The 20,729-nt window shown below is 42.6% G+C and overlaps 1 protein-coding gene across 1 annotated transcript in view; it reads right to left on the bottom strand.

Annotated features, from left to right (window-relative positions):
• mdn1 (midasin AAA ATPase 1) overlaps positions 1-20,729 on the bottom strand; it is a 53,914-nt gene that overhangs the window by 23,643 nt on the left and 9,542 nt on the right. The window contains exons 13-55 of the mRNA XM_069514626.1: positions 20,491-20,603; positions 19,811-19,959; positions 19,623-19,683; positions 19,244-19,455; positions 19,059-19,162; positions 18,427-18,571; positions 18,036-18,132; positions 17,781-17,894; positions 17,117-17,264; positions 16,869-16,976; positions 15,934-16,085; positions 14,497-14,675; positions 12,642-12,850; positions 12,335-12,481; positions 12,075-12,216; positions 11,851-11,985; positions 11,020-11,158; positions 10,730-10,862; positions 10,073-10,203; positions 9,511-9,649; positions 9,160-9,274; positions 8,781-9,041; positions 8,491-8,688; positions 7,877-8,085; positions 7,654-7,776; positions 7,308-7,505; positions 6,811-6,918; positions 6,526-6,714; positions 6,069-6,158; positions 5,709-5,972; positions 5,361-5,625; positions 5,118-5,277; positions 4,571-4,687; positions 4,279-4,487; positions 4,052-4,200; positions 3,486-3,685; positions 2,693-2,916; positions 2,312-2,425; positions 1,746-1,875; positions 1,339-1,445; positions 1,100-1,233; positions 404-570; positions 53-173 (exon numbers count right to left, since the gene is read on the bottom strand). Of these exons, the coding sequence (XP_069370727.1) occupies positions 53-173; positions 404-570; positions 1,100-1,233; positions 1,339-1,445; positions 1,746-1,875; positions 2,312-2,425; positions 2,693-2,916; positions 3,486-3,685; positions 4,052-4,200; positions 4,279-4,487; positions 4,571-4,687; positions 5,118-5,277; positions 5,361-5,625; positions 5,709-5,972; positions 6,069-6,158; positions 6,526-6,714; positions 6,811-6,918; positions 7,308-7,505; positions 7,654-7,776; positions 7,877-8,085; positions 8,491-8,688; positions 8,781-9,041; positions 9,160-9,274; positions 9,511-9,649; positions 10,073-10,203; positions 10,730-10,862; positions 11,020-11,158; positions 11,851-11,985; positions 12,075-12,216; positions 12,335-12,481; positions 12,642-12,850; positions 14,497-14,675; positions 15,934-16,085; positions 16,869-16,976; positions 17,117-17,264; positions 17,781-17,894; positions 18,036-18,132; positions 18,427-18,571; positions 19,059-19,162; positions 19,244-19,455; positions 19,623-19,683; positions 19,811-19,959; positions 20,491-20,603 (6,609 nt within the window). The remainder of the gene's footprint in view (positions 1-52; positions 174-403; positions 571-1,099; positions 1,234-1,338; positions 1,446-1,745; positions 1,876-2,311; positions 2,426-2,692; positions 2,917-3,485; positions 3,686-4,051; positions 4,201-4,278; positions 4,488-4,570; positions 4,688-5,117; positions 5,278-5,360; positions 5,626-5,708; positions 5,973-6,068; positions 6,159-6,525; positions 6,715-6,810; positions 6,919-7,307; positions 7,506-7,653; positions 7,777-7,876; positions 8,086-8,490; positions 8,689-8,780; positions 9,042-9,159; positions 9,275-9,510; positions 9,650-10,072; positions 10,204-10,729; positions 10,863-11,019; positions 11,159-11,850; positions 11,986-12,074; positions 12,217-12,334; positions 12,482-12,641; positions 12,851-14,496; positions 14,676-15,933; positions 16,086-16,868; positions 16,977-17,116; positions 17,265-17,780; positions 17,895-18,035; positions 18,133-18,426; positions 18,572-19,058; positions 19,163-19,243; positions 19,456-19,622; positions 19,684-19,810; positions 19,960-20,490; positions 20,604-20,729) is intronic.

The raw sequence follows: 20,729 nt of genomic DNA, 5'->3' as shown, positions 1-20,729 counted from the left end.
CTAGCTTTACTTTCTTCCTTGTAGTTGGATATTAGACATTGGTCTTCCTCACCTTGAATGGCAGAGCTTTCCCCAGAGTTTTCTGGATGCCTTTCAGTGCTGTGGCCACAGACACCGGGGTGGACAGAACAGTCTGGATGGCAGCGGAGACCACCTGCAGCTCCTGGTGACCTCTGGACACAGCACAGTCATAAGTTTTAGTTGTAAAGACAGTGTGAAATAAAGTTCCAGTAACACAGCTGTAATGCATTGGTAATGTGTGAAATCAAAATACTGTAATAGGTACAACTGCAATACCCTATTATCTCTCCAATGTTAGTATTTACAGTAAATATAAACAGAAAAAATGGAATTAAAAATTGTGGAACTTAAAAATTTGAGTAGTGTGAAGATAAATATTTACTCTAATGTGGTGTCGGTGTCTCCCAGCAGCAGCTGCGGCAGCCGGAGGATGAGGTGTTTCTGCACCCACTGCCAGTGCAGAGACAGCACAGAGATGCCCTGAGAGTCGGCCGGCAGCGTGCTGCACACATCCCAGAAACGATCGAGCCACTGCAGCAACTGCATGATCTAAAACACAACACAGGCAGACGAGCAGGGGTGACGTGACCATCTCATTCAGTGTTTCCCCTGTGTAACCTCGGAGGGCTTGCAGATTGATTTTTTTGTAGATTCTTAACTTAACTCATTGCACTTTATTCCACTCTCCCTTTAATGAGCAGCCTGTTCTAAGTATTTTCAAACACAGCTAGATGCAAACATTTGTAATTATATTATACTATAAGAGTAGGAGTAAAAGATGTAGTATACAGTATTACAGGTAGCAATACAAGCAGCTGTAGCAGACATACACATTTTTTTACGTACTAAAACTTACAATATTATTGGCCATTTTGGTAGCAGTGGCAGTAAGAGGATCAGTAGTGGTGACAACAGATAGAAATAATGGTGGTATTGGCAGTATTTGCAGCAGTGACCGGAGCTGGTGTAGTAGAAGCACCAGCAGGAGTTGCAGAGCAGTAAAATAATATCTTCGTTAAGTTAACCCAGGAAAAGAAAATCCTGGGTGTAAAGTGACTGATAAAGCAACAGTCCTCACCTCAAACGTGATGTGGTCAGAGATGTAGTTCTGTCCACTCAGCACAGCCTGCAGTGTGAATGAGTTCCACAGGTCGAAGAACGTCTGGAGGTGCATCAGCACCGGATGAGGCAGGTGACCGATATCAACAGTTCCTGTGAGGGGAGGGAAAGATACAGACACATGAAATTCCCCGATGCTCCTCTGTAGCTCAGTGGGTGGATGTTTGGATTTTGCTTTGATCGGTTACAGTAGCTCACCTTTACTGAAGGCTGTGGCGATCCTCAGGGCACAGTTCTGCGCACACAGGTTGATAGCACAGGTGCAGATGACAGACCTCTCCTCTCTGTCCATCATCAGAACGATCCTAAGACACAAACATACAAATCAAACTTGAACGTGTCCAGCAGCTGTTTTCTACATAATGCATCACACGTAATTATACTTGTGTAAAGATACATCACACTTTTTTAATCCCTTTAACAACTTTTTTGGAAATGATCAACCATTCTAGACTCGAACAGAATAACATTTTAATAACAATAATGTATTTGTAATTCTTAATGTATCTTGTATTGAGATGTGCTATCCCTTGTCTGTTTACTATGTGCAACATGCCTGAGTTAGATTCCTTTAAATGGAAAACTATTTAAAGTCGTGTGTTTACCTGTTAGCAACTGTGTTCAGTGCCTCCAAAAACTCCATATATCTTTCCTCATCCTCAAAGTTACATTTGTTGGCTAAAATGTCCAGATATTGTTTGTTCCAGCGCATGTCCACCAGAATCCGGTATTCATCTGCAACATCACACACAATGATTATTAACTTGGTGAGAGACAAAGGCTGCAATTCTTAACATCTTGTAACCGTTGTTCATCCAAAGATCATTCATTTTACTCAGTGGTAAGTGACTACGTTCTACTAAAATTGTTTTTGCTTGGTTAGTGCATTTTTATAGATGACCGACAATCACGTGAATCTAAACCTGGTTTCTAATAGCAGGAATGTTGAAGGGAAAATACTTTGTGAGCTCTGATAAAATGATTACAAACTTCCTTGTTCTAAATACTGAACTAATCCTCAGAACCTTTCAAACTAACCCCTTAATCATCTTACATTTACACACAAGTGAGACAGCCAAATAACAGTGCTTCATCTGCTAGTGTTAGGCTTCTTCAGATATCTTTCCAAAAAACGATAACGAAAGAACAAGACCATGAGCAGAGACTGTACCTGTGCTGTGAGGCTGCAGCAACTCCGTGAGTGACTTGCCCTTAGCAGCAAGTTTGCATGCAAACACAGCTTTCAGAGCCCTGTTCCCTGCCTCCACCTGGACCAGCGCTGAATCTGGAAGAGTCAACAGCATCATAGTTTTAGTGTCCAAGTTTAATGCTGTACAATCTCAACTATCCAAGTTTTCTTTTGGGCAGTGTCACACAATAGATCCCTCTGTACTGAAGACCCTTTGGTCTATGATGCCTTTTTCTCACACTGCAGTTTAACAAACACATGTCACTTGGATTCTTGAAAGGAAAATATATTGTCATTGTGCATGAAAACTTTGTAATGAATATAAAGCCTGAGTGTAAATTTTTGGGATGCAGTGTCACAAACCAGGAGCGTATTTGTAGCTCTTTCCCAGATGTGAGAGCCAGCTGCTGCGGAGGATCCAGTCCCCGTGAGAGGCTCTCTCTGTGACCAGTCTCACTGCTGTAGGTATCAGCCTCAGAGCGTCTCCTTCCTCCAGATCCACCACACCTTCAGAGAACACCAGGCTTTCATGGACACCACTGCTCTGCAACGCCCTCTGCAGGTCACTCAGGCTCAGTGGTAGATTCCTGTGCACACAGTAAAATACTTCATGCCTTTTTCATAGGTAGGATCTTCCCTTTTAGAAATTACACTTACACCATAACTTCTTTTAGTATTTACAATTAAACTGACACCTCAAACTTGTTCAGGTTCCAGCTCTTTATCTTTTTCTCATTTTGATATTTTCCACTGCACAACAACTGACATCATCATTACAAATAGTTCCATCTGTAAATATCGGTGACCCTGGCACTGATTTGTACTATCAAATACAATCAAGAGCATATTCCTGGTGGATTCCTTTTCACGAATAATGTATTTATACTGTTAATCTCACAGTTGTTACAAAAAGATCAAATCAAACATTCCAAGTGAGTATTATAAAACACTCTGCAGTGTTTAAATGTATTAATTTGATTTAAAACTCCAACTGGACCTCTTACATCATAATTCATTGTCTCACCAATACCTTAAAAAATGTATACCACAAACAGTCCCCAGCATCATTTTACACTAAGCTGTTTCTGGACTGAATCCCTGCTTGTGTTGTACTTTATCCACTGCAGACTCAAGTGTTTGCTGTTTACATCCTCACCGTTTGCCCTGCAGGCTGAGCGTGTTCAGGCAGAATGACAGCACCTGTCCGTCTCGGAGAACGGCGGAGAAGCAGGAATCCTCCGTGGAGAGGAGAGCGGAGGGGAAGCCGTCAGGCCAAACCCCGGCACACAGCAGCCCGCTGCCCCAGTCCTCCGTGTCAAGGATGGCCAAGTGCTGCTCGATCACCTGCTGGGCTTGCTAGAAGGAAACGTAAGCAGTAATGTTTATTCATGAACGTTCTCATTCGATTTACAAAGTAAAACACATAGAAATTTAACATAGAATGGAACATTTGACTTGAAAATTGAAAGAAACTTCATCCTGCAAAGATATACTCCAGTTGAAATGATAAACACAATAAAGTTTATAGCAGGAATGTTGCATTAGACTGCAGAATGCAAAAAATACAGACTCCTAAGTGTGAATATAGAAAACAAAATAGATCTGTGGTGGACATCACAGATGAGGGATGCAGATGTGACAGATGTTACCCCATATGACTGATGAAAGTGAGACAGGAGAAATATTATAGAGGGTAATGCATTGAATATGAGGCAGTGATACCTTTTGGTTGGCAGTGGTGCGCTGGCACAGGGAGTAAGCCTCTCTACAGGCGTGCTGCAGGGCGCTGGGTATATCCACACCTCTGTGCAGCTGACAGGACAGCAGGGTGCCAGCATGCAGGAGAGAGGCCACTGATGAGGCAGGAGAATCTGAAAGATAGACGTTGCAGTTTTATTTTAAACTATGACAGACAGTTCAGTCATTTGTTGTCATTATTCAGTACCAACCCCAGATGGCAGATTTGATGCTTTTATGGATTTCAATCAGCAGATCGCACACACAGTCCCCGGACACCCCGGCAGTGTGAAGCAGGGTCTTCAGGTCCAGTGAGTCCCAGCAGATGCCCTCATGTTCCCCTGGGATGTAGACCTCCACCCCTCTGTTCCTCATGGCTCTGGAGAGCTCCCCGTGCACAGGGTCCATGGTCAGGAACAACCTGCACACCCCACACGTCACATGAGCATCAACTTATTCAATGACTTCAACAGGAAGTCAACTAGCTTTCATTTTTTGTACTACCTGAAGTTGGGATGCGGGGTGATTTGGGGCGTCTTCCCATCTATGACGCCGCGTTCGTTGATGGTGAGGGATCCACCAGGCTCCAGCAGAGCGTTGAGGCGATCCAGGACAGAAGCACTAAGGACAGAACACACACAATTGACTCAAATGGCTCTTATTTAGGCCACTGACACTTTTCAGACTTGACTATTGATTTCCTGAAGTTCAACTGATCCAATCATCCCCTTTCACAGTAAATAATGATCACAATGATTTGCAAACTGTAAAAACTGGTATTTGTGGATACATCAACAATTCTCCTTTAGCTTCCCTTCTGAGTGTATGCATTTGATTGACAGGTGAGCCAGTAGGTATGTAAAACACTTACATGATGGCTGTAGCTCACAAGCAAAGAAAAAATCTGTTTAACTGTAGTTAAAAGCCTAGTTCTCCCTGATGGATATTCATGTGACAGCTTCTTTAATAAGCCAAGATGAGGTACAAGATGTCAAGAGAAGACTTCAGCAATGTATGTATATTTATATATAGACAACCTGACGTTCCTCACCTGCAGAAGTTAACATTGTCCATGAGCAGCCAATCCCCAGCCTGCAGGGCCTGGACAAGCATACCGTCCAACCACTCAAAGCCCCCATTAGTCCAGCCATCCTCCAGCTGGGCCAGACGTTCCTTCAGCAGCGTGAAGTCCATCTGCAGCTTGGACATGTCTGGAGGAAAAACACTCATTATTGTATCCCTTTTTCCATGTTATCGGGCAGTATCCAGTTATCCAACAGTACTTGGTCATTACCAGTGAACACTTTGAGTTTGGTGTTGAGTTTCTGCAGGAGGAGGATGATGACCTCCAGCTTGTTCAGAGCTTCTGAGTCGACCGTTCCCCCGGTTTTTTGCAGCTCTTTCTCATTCAGCCAGTTGCAGAACAGGCCCCACGTCTGCAGCAGGAACTCTGTGTCCTGGATGCCAACATCCAGTGACATTAGGCCGCGTCTTATTACCATGGCAACTATGTAGTCTACGCTTTCAAGCACTTGTTGCCAGGGTCGCATGATATCCACCTAGAATGAGGAAAAGAATAGTGGTCTAAAGTGGTCTTCTGTTTTGATGAAGAGCTGAATAGTAAACCCGACTTCCTGGTTACCTGTTCGAAGCCTCCCAGCAGCTCAGTGGTGTCCATGGCGCTGTTCATGGCCATGACTCTGAGGCGGTGTCCTGTCAGCAGAGCCAGCAGTCTCACCAGGCTGGTCTTGCCGCTGGCTGTGGGGCCGACCAATATCGTCATCCAGCCCATCTCCACGCACTTCATCAGGGACTCCAGCGGCCGCAGGGCCTGGTGGGTGATGGAAAGTGGGGGGTCCAGCGCCACAGGGGCTCCACCGCTTCGCTGCAGGACTGAAAACCCTACCTACAATCCATGAGAGAGGAAGTACCAAAATGTAAAAAGAAATGTTAAACCTTTTTATGAAGAGAACAGGGGTTAGATACTGGTGTTTGGATTCACCTGCAGGTTGAGTGGAGTGATGTGGAACTGTCTGGAGCCGCTGTAAGGCTCAAAGTCCTCCCCAAACACCTTCCTGAACACCGACAGTACCTGAGAGGAGAACACAGGAAGTTAATAAAACAAAACAGTGGAAAAGGCTTTTCAAATTTTGAGTCAAAACAAAGAAAAGAAAAAAAGAGGGTGGCAAACAAATGAAGCAAAGTTAGAGTTGTGCACGAATGCAGGAACTTAACACATACGTCATAACTAATGTTACAAAAAATCAAAACTTCACCAACTCATGCAAGTGGACAAGAAAAACAGTTAAACCACAAACAACAGAACATACAACAGGTACTGGTCTTAAAAATATTATTTCTTGAAATCCAATTTGAATTAATCAATAAATTGATGAAGTACATCACGTTTATCTGTGGACCCTTAGATAAGTTGGTAGTGAGTTGGTGAGAGAGAATACCTGAGCCTTGTCAGCCTCTGTTCTCATTCTATCGGCATACACCAATGACACATGTTGGCCTGGACTGAAAAAGCCTGGCGACTGGTCGGCCTGCATCAGCTGACACCACCTGAACATGTCGCGCAGGTTGAACTCCCAGGGGCTCCCTTTCTGACCCCACCGTCGTTCCACAGACACCTCCTGGACGAGCTATGGGAGGAAGATAAACCACTTTAAACACTGAGTCTTCAATGGGAACAGCCCAATCCAGAAAGAGATCATTGAGTAATGGGAAGAGAAACGTACCCTGTTACTGAAGTCCACCATTTTAGCAAGGATTTCCTTATCGATGGTGGGGAAAATGGAGTCTGCTATGAACTCCATGTCTTTGCTGGTGAGCTGGTCAACAAAAACCTGGGAACACAGACATGAGTGAGTCAGGTTTCTTAACAGTGATGAAAGAGAAAATGCAAATCCCTCTGTCATTACTCTGCTGAATCATTTGAGTCAGGAAGAGTAATGATGCATTAGAGCTAACATGCCTACAATGAGATTCAATAAGATATTGCTGCTGGCTAAGCCATGTCTCCCTTGTGACCTCAATGGAACTGTGTAAGATAAATAAATTGTTAATTTGAAAAGATAATCCCCAAACCCTATGGAGGTAATATACCTTATAATACAAATTATAATAAAAATGCACAACTGGATGAATGGATAATAGGATAATAATTCAGTAAAACTACATTTAGAAAAGCACAAAGTAAATAAAAGTAGTTGGAATCCTGTCGACTGTTTCTTACCTGTGTGAATCTGTTGAGGAAGGACTTGGGCAGACCTTTACGGCCACCGCCTTGAGTGAAAGGATTCTGGCAGCCGAAGATCTTGGTCTTCTCGTGTTGAACCTGGAAGCTCATGCCAAGCTCAGGAATATAGATCTCTGCTCTGTGATCAAAGCAGGCGTTCAGACCCTCCAACACCGACTGAGAGGCCAGGTTCAGCTTTCACATTAAGGAGCAAAGCAAGTCAGTTTAATATCCCAGAATACATCATCTTAATCCGATTATTTATTTCATGATCCTCTGCAACAAAAACAGGCTGTAAGTCTTAAAAAGCTGGTGTACAAATGTATAAAAAGAAAAAGTGTACCTCATCCAGGACAACCCAGTGTCCTGCCTTCAAAGCAGCCAGAAGGGGGCCATCACGCCATGCAAATTCTCCTCCTTTCCCTCCCTCCACTGGGAGATCTGTCCCGAACAAATCGGTGACATCCTGCCAGAAAGGACACATCATCGGCATCAGAGATTTGTACTCAGTAGAGTTCATTGTGAAGCACAGTGAAGAGCCTCTGAGTATTCATATGAAGGCTTACTGTTTGCTCTGACAGGTTGATCCGGACCAGGTGGTTCCCAGAAGCCTTTGCCAGAGCTGCCACCAGGCTGGTTTTTCCCACACCAGGAGCTCCCTCCAGCAGCACGGGCCGCTGAAGCTTCAGCGTCCGCAGAAGCCTCTGGGCGTTCATCGCAGTAGTGCCTGCTGCTATGGCATAATCTGTCAGGGAGCGACTCTCAGTCTGAGGCCCTGGGTGGACATAAAGATTAATGAGCCATTTGATTCAGTCACGAGGGGGAAAATTAACTCTAGACATAATTTTCAAGAAATTTGAACGAAACATGTTTTCCCATATTAAATCTGATTGACAGTTTAATGTGGTTTCACTGTTGTAACCATCTGGATGTGATATAGGGCAGTTTTTCTGAAGTCTGCCACTTGAGATTGATATTTTCATTTCACTCTTGGTAAGTAAGTGAAGCATTCTTAAAAGGTTAGCAGGTATACTGCACCCAGTTTCCTTTCAACTCAAAAAGATAAGTATTTCTGTAGATGCCTGTAAATCATTTATGAGTGTTCTCTACAGTCAGGATGTTAAAATAAACATTACATGGAAAAAAACAGCATGCTGTACAATAAAAAATAACTCCATACCTAAAGCAATGTAGAAGGGGTCAATGCCAAAGAAGTCCTCTCCCCACTGCGGTTTCCGTGGCAGGTTGCTGTCATAGACTCTCAGGGCATCCAGCATCTCTTGATCCAGCTTTGTCATCTTACTCAGCCGCTGCTGCAGGAAGCTCATGCACAGCCGGCGAGCGAGGAGGGCGCTGTCTGCAGAGGACACTGTGGTTCCTGCAGGAGAGCGGAGACTTAGACCACATCCCCTACACAAGTCCATTCAGAGACAAACTTTCAATGAAAGTAAAGTCAAGCCCTCTGCTCACCAGAGCCGATGCCATCTATGTAGACCAGACATGCTGCGTGGATGAAGGCAGTGACGGTGTCCAGTCTGAGGTCCCACTCTGCCTCTTCTTCGTCCTCCAGCGCCCCCATGGTCATGAAGCCGTCCTCATCCCGCTCACACACAGTGTTGAGGAAGTGCACCCATGACAGGATGTCTCTGACGCTAAGGATGCAACGACGGCCAAAGTCCTGCTGGGTCAGCCAATCGATGAAGTCCAGCATCAGCTCTGCGATGTCACAGCCTAGATTTGATTTCAGACAGCCGTTTCCAGTTTCAACATCAGTGATATGTTTCATGAAACATAAATGTTAAGAGCTGATTGTACGTAAAAAACTTGTTTCATCTCTAAACTACTTTACCATCTAGTGAGAGGCCGGAGCGCAGGTTGTGTTGGATGATCTGAACCATGTCACTGCGACTGTTGCTCTGAGGACACCAGATCTCTGTAAAACGGTTCCTGAGAGCAGGAGAGAGCTGTTCGAAAAACAGACATGCACAATAATAAGACTCGGCCTGTGACAAGTTTTATCAGGTTTCTCTTAAAACACATTCATGCGTTTTAATACATAGTAAAAAACATCCACATTTCGTGATCAAGTCTGCATTCCCAGCATTTCAGTATTTGAGCATTTTAAAGGCAGTTTTTATTTTTATTTTTTTTAAATCCTTGGATATCAAAGTGAATATATTCTTTTTGTTTTTTTAATTACCTCCTTCTTGCCAAAGTCTCCTCCAGGGTTCATGGTGGCAACCAGGCGGAAACGTGCTACTGCTCTGATCAGCTCCACGTCGTCATTGTCCCCACTGCCCTTCTCTGCCAACACCAGGGACTTCTCTGTCTCCAGAACACTGCGCACACACAACACATTTTCAGGGGCTTTTCCGTTTGTGTCTTGGAGGGATTATTTGGGGTGAGGGGGTAAAAGTGTCATACAAGTGCACTGTGCTACATACAAGCCTTATTAACTCATCAAGTCATCAAGGTGCACTAAAAGTGTAAAAATGCTGAGGTGTTTTTTGTGGCACCAAACGTCATGTCTGATCCAACTGTGTGCATCAATTAGTCCAACAACTAGATAGATTGCAATGAAATTTGACATTTACACAGTCCACCCCACCTCATGAATTACAAATGTGACTGGCTGCATTAAAGAAAGAGACTTGATCCAAACATGACTACCTTCTTTAATGTGCATGTATAAATGGTAGAAATAGGTAAATACAAATAATCATTATAATGATTTGTGTGTGTGTGTGTGTGTGTGTGTGTACCTGTTCAGTCTTTCCAGCACTGAGTCGTCAGCCAGGGAGATCTCATCCATGAGGAACACTCCCCCCTCCTTCATGGCCAGCACCAAGGGGCCATCGTGCCACTGAAACAGCCTGCAGTCTTCACCATCCGGCTACACACAATCATTAAGTTATTCTCCCAAGAGTGGTTAACAGAAGCATTCAACCAAAAAGCTTTTCACGGTGAAGAGGTGAAATATTTTTGACTTGCAAAGTAAGTCACCACATCACAGTTGGTTACTCAACCAGACTCAAGAGAGAGACACCCAATAATAAGCAAGAGCTGAGAGAGGCTGCAGTGAAGCTCTGAGAGAGAATCACCAGGAAGGATTTGAAGTGTCTGGGACGTCAGTCAAAGACTTCAGACAGTCACTACTTTTAAAAAACTAAACTAATAGGGCTGCATTTATCACATGGTTATTTCTATAGTGACAAGAAGTTACTCAGATCAAAGCTGAGACTTCCTGAGAATTTCAAACTGAATTTGCTGAAACTGAGCATGAAGAGTGTTGAATTAAATTAAATTCATGTATTTATATTAAATCACATTAAATGTTTCAGGTTTGTTGTCCTTTCTATATTTCTACTTAAATGACAGTAAGCCTCAGAGATAAGGTTATCCTGTATCCATGGAAGTACCTGATGTGTGTGTCTGACAGGTCGCAGGCCTCCTAAGAAGTCAGACGTCTCCATGTGCAGGTGACAATTGACTGAATAAAACTTCTGGCCAACCAAAGCAGCAAACAGCTGGCAGATTGTTGTCTTTCCACATCTGGTAGAGAGGGGTAAAGAGTATTATCTCAAAAATGGAAATCAAAAAATATTTTATTTTATTGCGAAAGTTGGACTTGCAGTTTGCTTTGCTTTTACCTCATGTCCAATTTTCTGATTTCCATATATATTATACATTATTCAAATGTATTTCTTACCCGGTGTCTCCTACGAGTAGGACAGACTCTCCGAATCGCAGTGCACGTCCGACAAGCACAGCCAGTCTCCTCATGCTGTGTGTCCACACCACATGGCGGAACTCCTCTGGAACTCCAGCAATGCTGTCGATGAAGGGACCTGGCAACCAGAGCATCAACACAACATCACACTGTGTTCATCAGACGATCAACATGCTCCAATCTCTGCTTTGATTTTCAGCTGAGTCGTTTATTCTAAGTCTGTAATCAACACACAATTAGCTTATTTACTTTTAAAGACTTCAAGGTTAAGCTAATTACCTGTAAAAAAAATAATTCCAACTGATAACTGAATTATTGTGCTAGTTAACAGAACTGGTGCAGTGACCATTCTACACATGCCAGACAGACAGATATTTCTTGAATTCTTATTTTTAGAAAACAAGTCTATGATGCAGATTGAAGTTAGAAAACTTTGCATTCATTTTATCTGGTTTATCTGCTGTGAAGATTTTCTGCTCAATGTTTTTCTTCAAATGAAACTGTATTTGCTTTTTTACTCATGTGTGGCTCATATAGCTTTATATAGTTTCTTTATAGAGTTACCTTGTATAAATTTTAATGATTTACTTAACTTTCATTATTTTTCTATACATTGCATGTCGGCTATTTTACAGGTCTGTCAAGAAATCAACACAATCTTAAGACACAAGGTAACCCCCGTTAAATTTAGTTTCCTGTAACTCAGCTCAATGAAGTCAATATTCATTTACTATATTTATATAAATATAATATGAATACTATCTGGTGTGACAGAGTGAGGTATCTGTGGACCAGAGGTGTTGTACTTACTGAACTGGCTGGTCACCTGTTTCTGAGAGAACAGGCTTTCAGGGTTCACCGTCCTCTTGAAGTGCTTCTCCAGGATGGACAGGAGGGTGGCCTCTTCTTCTGGCTTTCTGACACGCCCTGCCAGCAGCATGTACCCTGGAGGTGATGACAACAGCTTTATTTAGCGTTTGAGTGGAGCACAGGCATCGACTGGTCATCAGAGAGAAAAGTCAGAGAAGCCTCACCGTCATCAGCCAAATGCTGCAGCCAGTCCCGAGAGGCCTCCGTCTGCTCCTCCAGCCGGTAACGATCTGCCCAGCGGAACAGGTCTCTGAGGGTGATGAAGCCATGTTTCCCCGCAAACACAGAGGATCCCCTGCGTAGAGACTGGATGGGGGAAACGCATTTAACACACACAGTCAGGACGGCCCAAAGAAGATAGCTGATAATAACAGAGAGAGGTAGACAGGCAGTCCAACGATGACATTAAGGAATGTACTGTTACCTGAAGGTGTAGCATGACATTGACCAGCTTGGTGCAGTAGGATGGAGGCAAGCTGCACCTCTGGTTGAGAATAGTCTCCAGCTCTCCACTGGGCAGCTCATCAAAGTGCAGCTCCACAAAGCGGTTCCTGAAAGCCCTGGAGAGCACCTGGAGGTTGGAAGGAGAAAAGTTAGTGAATATGAGTTTTGAGAAGCATTTTCTTTTACATTCACTGAGCTGTATATACCATTATCAATAATATCAATAAATTATGCTTAAGACAATCAGACAATAAGAGAATTCTTCCAATGCTGAATGAATGGTTTACCTTTCTACCACCGTAGAGACCAGGGGGATTCTGGGTAGCAAACAGCTTAAATCTGGGGTGCGCCTTGATGACTTCCTGTGTCTCAGCCACAAACAGCTCCCTGTTGTCGTCCAGGAGTCTGTTGAGAGCCTCCAGGACATCGGTGGGGGCGAGGTTCAACTCATCCAGGATGATCCAGTAGCCTTTCCTCATGGCATCGATCAGAACGCCTGAGGCAAACACAAGCAACATATTACTCAGGGATGGTGGTAGTAGACATGGGATATGCTGCTACAGTGTGTAACAGTGGGAAGTTTAAACAAATGGAATACACTTACATACCGGAGGCTCATGTAATAGTTTTTTTTAAGGATATTTGTTTGGGCATTTTTTGCCTTTATTGGTAGGACAGGAAAAGCATGAAATGGGGCGAGAGATTGGGGAACACATGCAGCAAAACATGCACCTGCTGCAGGAGGGCTCAAGCGTCTCTATATGACCGCCTGCTTTACCAGGTACGCTAGCGGGCACCCCATCTTTCACACCTTAGTTTGTAAGGTTTTGAATCGGACAAAATTTGAATTTCTGTCACCATTCAAGTCTAATTATGAGAAAGATTATGTTCATTGTAAATGATAAATATATGTTTTAAAGGTTCAGTGTGTAGAATTGAGTGACATCTAGTGGTGAAGTTGTATGCTGCAGCTGAATACCTGAACATGAAAAAGAACCTAAGCTTTCAGTTGTCATAAAAACTCAAAAGGTGTATAGTTTGTCCAGTTTGGACGACTGTAAAAAAAACATGGCAGCCTCAGTAGAGGACCCTATCTTGACGTAAGTATAAAGTCTTTGAATATAGTGCTCATTTTAGGGTAAAAAAAAACCTACAATTCATACAATTTAGATGAAACACACTAGTAAAAACATTACTAGGATTATTCTATATTCAAATTCTGCCAATAGATCCCTTTCACCAAACAGCTGTGGCAAAGGGATAGAGTGGATGTCCTCCAACCAGAAGGTTGGCGGTTCTATCCTCAGTCTTCCCCATCTGCATGCCCAAGTGTCCTTAAATGGCCTCATAGATGTTGAATGCACTAATCGTAAGGTGCTTTAGATAAAAGTGTTTGCCAAATGACATGTAAAGTAATAATCACGAAAATCTGATTTTATGGATGCAGAAAATGTCAAATGGGAAAATGTCCTGCTTTTCTTTAGATAAATATTACGATGAGGTTTGACTATTGCTTGGACATCACAAGACGTTTGATTACATCCCCTAAGGCTTTTAGAAATTCTGATTGATTTTAATCGACCAAAAACTGGGACCAATCTGTTGGTTGCAGCCCTAGTTCATCCTATGAATACTACATTTCAGGACTGACGCTATGACCTCTGTGTTTTCAATGGAACCTCAAGTGATAAGTAAGGATTATGTAAGGATGTCTGATCTACTTTTGGTTATAATAAGAAGAGATATAAAACCAATGTGTAAACACAGTTTGACTCCTCATTACTCACAAAGCTAGTACCTAGCATTAACTTCATTCTGCTGCCTGTTGTTGGACTTCACAATCCATCCCATCCCATTTTTGTATTACAAGAAAATGTGGCATATTTTATTATATCTTCTGCAAAGAACGTCAATATACGTATATATCGTATATATTTGACACATTTCTTTGATATCATTGTTTAATTTGTCTTCTAAAATTCACCCTTATTAACACTTGATTTTATTCACATTATATCTCACCCAGATATAAAGGTTTGACATATAAAGGTCTAACAGAAATGCATTTGATATGAAGTGCATGTGTGAGCGTGTGACAGCCCTTTATGATGTCACAGTCGGCGGCTGCATGAGTGCTCGTACCCTCTTTGAACATCAGCTTGCCCCTGTCATCTGATGAGTAGCAGCCTATGTACTCCTGGATGTCGGTGTGTTCGTGGTTGTTGATTCTCACACACTGGTTCCCTGAGGCTGCAGCCAGCCAGCAAATCAGACTGGTCTTCCCCACAGACGTCTCTCCCTGGATCAGCACTGGGTGAGTCCTGTGATGCCAACCAATTAGGAGACAGAGGACAGGCTACTGATTAGTCATGAGCTCAGTGTAGAATGATGTTGTAACCTGTCTGTGCCACATTAAACGGCTATTGAGTGGTGTGTTGTGGAAGAGTGTGTTGTCAAAAAGCAAATGAGCAAAACGATATAGTTTTAATGCTCAATATTTCTCCCTATATTGTTTATGTAAAGAGAATTACATGTATCTCAACAAATGATCAAATGATTGTATCATCACTGAAACTCAGCACTTCCTGCACAGATATTTTCACAGTAAAAGCCATCCAGACAGAGGTTGAGCCTCAGCGGCTTTAGGGGGGTAGGCAGTCCAATTCCCCAACAATCCTCAAATCAAATGTTTTTTTTGTACACTGCATTAATGATATTATTATTATTTGCAGATTTGAAAGTTTTGATTTTGCAAAACAATCCAGAACAATGTGCATGTCTACATGTATATGTTAATTTTTTTGTCTGTTAAATATCAAGCCTCAATTACATCTCTTTGTCATAAGGGTTAAATCTCAGGAAAAATTGTGTTGAGATAAGATTTTTTTTCACTCCCTAAATGTGATTTCAGCATCACCTAAACTCTGGTTCCTTGCTGACCAGAGAAGAGACTTTCCATTGTGGGACATGGAAAAATTGATTGGATTACACAGTCTATCATTGTTGCTGACCATGCAACATGCAATCCCTTTATGGCCACAGCTGACCATCTTCTAATGGTTACTTCCAGCATATGATAATATTCCAGACAGTGGTGTTCTTCCATCTTTTCGCTGACAGCTTGTATTTGTCTCCTTTCTGTTTAAACATGACAGTTAACCCTTTGCACAAAATCAGCACCGTATAGATGGTTTTCAGAGATTGGTGTAGAAAACCCTGACTGGCCAGCAGAGCCCTGACCTCAAATCCAACCAGCTTTTGGGTGAAATGGAACAGTGACAGTGACATGAGTATTTGTCCTCAGCATCATCAGCAGGAGACCTAACTAATGCTCTTATGAGATCAGGATGTCAGCTGTCCTCAGAAACCAAACAGAAGCATCAAAACTAATCATTTGCTGTGCGACAGGTCAATCGACTGCAGGGGAACTCAGTCCAGACACATTTTTATCCTGGTGCACTCTGATGCATTCGTCCCTTAAGGGCAAGAATTGCCTGTGTCGAACTGAACGTTTTGACACTGATAAATGAACTCATTGATTTGGGGACTGGGGTCAAACTGGGGGGACAGTTTTCCTACCCTGTAGATACGACTCTGGCGAGGTCACGAAGGTTGAGCTTGACTGAGGGGGTGAGGATGTAGCTGGGGTCTAGAGCAGGCTCCATCTCCCCTTGGGACACCCAGTAGCCCTCTACCTCCACACAGCGCTGACCTGGGGGTGCCGGGATGGGCTGTAGGAAACACAACACAACTGTTTTCATAATCTGTGCACAAATAACCAACAAAGTATAAATAGGTGTTGACAAAGTGGGCAACTTTAGAATTAAATAATTATTAAAATGTTTCTGAGGCAGAAAGATGCTAGAAAATTATTAGCTAGAAAATATTTTTTTAATTAGTTTCCTATTGCCTAGAAAAAATGAACTAATCACAGTGACTAAAGTTTGGACAAAGAAAACTGCAATAAATATACATGCATATATAGTAGACATATTACACCATTACTAACATTGTAAATACTCAAATAAAAGCATTGCAAAACAAACAATGGTCAAGTTTATAAAACAGCACTTTCAAATAAAGGGTGCTTGCTAATAAAGGCCAGGTTAAAACCAGTAGAAATATTGCACTCGATCGTTCATACTACAATTAGCATCTTGCATGTTTCACCATTGAAACTAAAATAAAACACAAGAACACTGTTCTTAGACAAATACAGTTTTCTTGATCCCTGTTAAGTTACTGTTACAGATCAACACTTGCATGATTGATGGAATGGAAGTAGCAGAATAATATAAAAATAACACATCAAAAATCATTGCTTCAATATTATAAGATACAAATATAAAGTGTCTATAAAAATATTGATCATCTCTAACATACAGTGAGCCTGTTTCAGGAACAGGTCTGGGTCTTCCAGCAGATTCATTAATCTCTCTCACCACTATTTGAGTACTGTACAATACAAAACATGGCGGCACTTTAAAAATGAAGCGGCTCTTAGGATGTCTTACTTGTTTGAGACACTTGATGTTCCCCATCAGGATGTGCTGACACACCAGTTTCTGGACCAGAGGGTGAGAGCTTCTGTCCAGCTGAGTCAAGAAGCTCAGGCAGAAACCCTGCAACGAGCAGAGACAATTTCAAATTGAACAGGCTGTGTCTCAAACGCTCAGCACAGAAGCCAAATGACACTGCAGATGATCTATTTTTTAGATTTCAGCAAAAAAGCACAAAGAGATTATTTCTCTCTCGTCCCTACCTCGTAGAGCGAGCGCTGCACACTGTTGCAGGGGTTTGCTGCGACATACTTCAGCGCCCTGCACAGAGTCCGCAGGCTGTAGTGGGGCCTGTGCCCTGTCCCGTCCACCAGATGTGAGTTGGCCTCTTTTCGTACTGCCAAGTAAAAACTGCACACATACACAAATATTAAGAATAACGATAGAGACATTAGGCAACAACTTTGAGTTCAGGAAATCTGAAAAATGCAGCAAAAAGGCATAAAAAGCTAAAAGTTAAGGTTTGGTAAGAAGATGATTGTTATTTAGATTAAAGATCTCGATGTCTCCCACAAGTAAGACCTTGGGTTGATTGTTTAATGATAAAGAAAACTGAAATTTTCCTGGTTGAGATCTGACACTTCACTGCCACATATTTGAATTTCAATGTAATGCATTGAATTAGTTGAAGCTTTTCAGAGTGCATTAATTGCAAAAATATAAAAGTACAAATTATATGCTTCTTGAAACAAAAACACATGCAGGAGAGGTAAAGAAGCATTTTCAGCTGATGAGTAGCTCTCAGGCTCATGCAGCCCTAACAGCATGATGAAATCAGGTATACCAAAGACTTTAAAAAGCACTTACAGCCATGTTTGCTTTGGAAACTGAATAAAACAGTGTTAACTTGCTACATTAAAGCCTAACCTTATGATGCCGCTGATGACATTTCTATGTGGATTCAAATACTTGAGGTAGTCTGAAACCAGAATCCGTAGGTCTCCCTCATTCTCCAGCTCATCCACATACAGCTCAGTGAACCTTTAACACACAGAAGAAGAAATGTTATAATTATCACCATTACAGCTTTGTTAGATATTTTTCCTTTTAAAACAGTTTTGCATGTCTGTTATTGTAAATAATCTAGCATAAAGCTCATGAGATAAAGATTTTCAGTCTCACCTGTTTCTGAGGCCCAGAGGCAGGTTCCTCTTGCCAACGTCCGTAGCCGGGTTCATGCAAGCAAAGAGTCGAAAGTCTGGGTGTCGAACCAGGGGCTCTTAGATTAAAAGAAACAGAAACAAAAACAATATTATCAACATTTTCAGGATTATTGCTGAAAACAGTGACGGAAATCGAGGTGAAAATCAGTGTGGGTTTAGTCAAACAAAAAGGCATTCTGTTCATCTTTGGTATTCCATAATGTGGCCTCTATTTTCAGATTTTCACTACACGATTATATTTTAAATGTGGGTACTTATATTGGAAGCTCAATGAACACAGGATTCTGGAGGATTAGAGAAGAAGACAAGGTTCTCGATTCAGATTCAGTTTCAGTGGTGGCGGTCCTCACCAGTGTCTCCTCGGTCCAGCAGCACCAGAGACCCGGCGCTGCCCTCCAGGAGTCCGCTCAGACACTCCAAGGTCTCGGCTGCTGCAAGGTTGATCTCATCCAGCAGAACCCAGTGACCCTTCTTCACTGCCTGAGCTAATGTTCCCTGCAGAGGAACACACAGGGATCAGAGATGCTACATCATGGATGTTGGAATAAAGTTCAGCTCATACACAATTGTCCTTATGTGCGTGTGTGTGGGAGCTTCTGTGCAAAAGGGTGTAAGGAGATACACCGTCCAGTATTTAAGTTTCAAGCACTTATGATACATGATGCAATTCAGATTTTCAATTAGTTTTACATTTATGTCTGCATATAATGTACTTATCCAGTATTTTTAAATATTGACCTCCACCTCAAAATATGTATATATACATATGCTGGTGCAAAATATGCATATATTTAAATACAGAAATGAATGTCTGATATCTTTTTAGTTTCTTTGACTGAACAGAAAGTCACGGACAAGACAAGGGGAGAAACAGGGTATGACATTTAGCAGGTCCCTGGTCAGAATAACCCAACGGACACTGCAGTTATGTGGTATGTGCAGGATACAGGGAGCCCCTAGAGGAGATTTTCAAGCTCATTACCTCCACAAAGGCAAAGACCATGGCGGTCTCACAGACTCTGATCTGCTGCTGGGTTTGACTCAGTTTTGCAGTCAGAGCCTCCCACTGCTCCTGCAGCAACAAAGCTGCACAGACACAAACACCAAACATTAGTCTTAAATCATGCTAGAGGAGTCACTGCACTGACCATTATCACTGATTACTACCGTTAGATTTCTCCTGCAGCTCCTTGGTCAGAGCAGACTTGCAGACGTGGTCCATGAGTTTGAGCAGATCCTGCCAGCGTTTCCCCCTGAAGCAGGTCTGAACGTGACCCAGGAAGGTCAGGTTCTGCTTCCTCGAGTAGGTCTGGGAGAACAGGTCCTCGAAGGCCTCCCGCAGAGGGAGCAGGATCTGCTTGTGGTCCACTGGCTTGTAGCTACATTACACAGGAAAGTTTCAAACTGGAGGTGTGCTGCTGTTTTTCAGTCTCCTCACTTTTTGCTTGAGTGTGATGCCATTTTGTTCCCTTGTGCAAAATTTATCTAGGCTTATACATTTCAAGTGATGCTAAATGTTTAAGGCCAATACATGTAGGTCACTCACCCTCCAAGGAGGTCAGCAGTGTCACTCTGCTGGTTCATGTTCACAACACGCAGTCTGTGTCCTGGGTTGAACGTACAAAAGAGCATATTGGAATCATTGACAGGGGTTAAACCAGCAACGTTAGGATTGGTGGACGACTAGTCCCACAAGCACACCCACCCACATGGCTCCTATAAACCCTGGCTCACCTGTAACTCTGGCCAGATGTTGTACAGTGGACGTCTTTCCAGTTCCTGTCTCTCCCACCAGGAGAACCGGTTCCCCCTTGAGCACGCACACTGCCAGCTGTTCCAGCAGCACAGCAGAGGGTCGAGTGGCAGCAAACGTCTGGTTCTCCCTGTTCATGACAACAAGAGTCAGTTAGTACACAATGGGCTGCAGGAGGTTGCAAATACAGCATTTGTATGTAGAAAATATGAAGTACTTAATATGCAATCAGTTATTGGAAATCACAAATCCTATTTATTCTTTATTTAAATCAATCTGCACATATACGTTTAGTCTGCATACACCTGAATTGGGTTAAAGTCAAATGGAATACCTTCACATTACTATCATGCTCTTGTTACCACATGACACATTGGTCTCAGTTATTGCTCTCTACAAAATAATTAACGCTTACTTTGTTTGACACCCATTCATATTGGATTTGGGAAAGAATCGATGTTACTATTTGGGAATATCCTGATGGTCGAACCATTAGTGGGCTTTGTTTACCATAATGTGGTTTAAAATCAATTCAATGTTTATTCAATTTAGCAGCAGGGGATCTGTTTGGTCGCTGTCAGTGGATGAATGGTGGCACAGCAACTGGCCGATGAATATATGGTGTAAATAGAGGTCAAAGGGGGCAGAATGTCCCACTTACACGTTCAGCTGCACAGCTTCGGTCTGCTTCCGACCCAGAGTTACTCTTCCGACAGAGACGTCCAGCTCAGTCACAGAGATGCCAGGCTGGTACATCTGGCAAAAGTGCTGGGCCTGAAACAAACAGAAGCCAGGTCTTTTGTATGAAATATTGATTATCATAGAACTTTTGACAGATAACATTGATTACAGCCATTTTACAATAAAAAGGGGCTGGTGTTTTCTTAAAGGGAGCACATT

Source organism: Paralichthys olivaceus, chromosome 19, assembly GCF_024713975.1.
Source record: "Paralichthys olivaceus isolate ysfri-2021 chromosome 19, ASM2471397v2, whole genome shotgun sequence".
Taxonomy (NCBI): Eukaryota; Metazoa; Chordata; class Actinopteri; order Pleuronectiformes; family Paralichthyidae; genus Paralichthys; species Paralichthys olivaceus.
The sequence above is the reverse complement of the archived record's forward strand: the minus strand, read 5'-3'. Positions and strand labels throughout refer to the sequence as shown.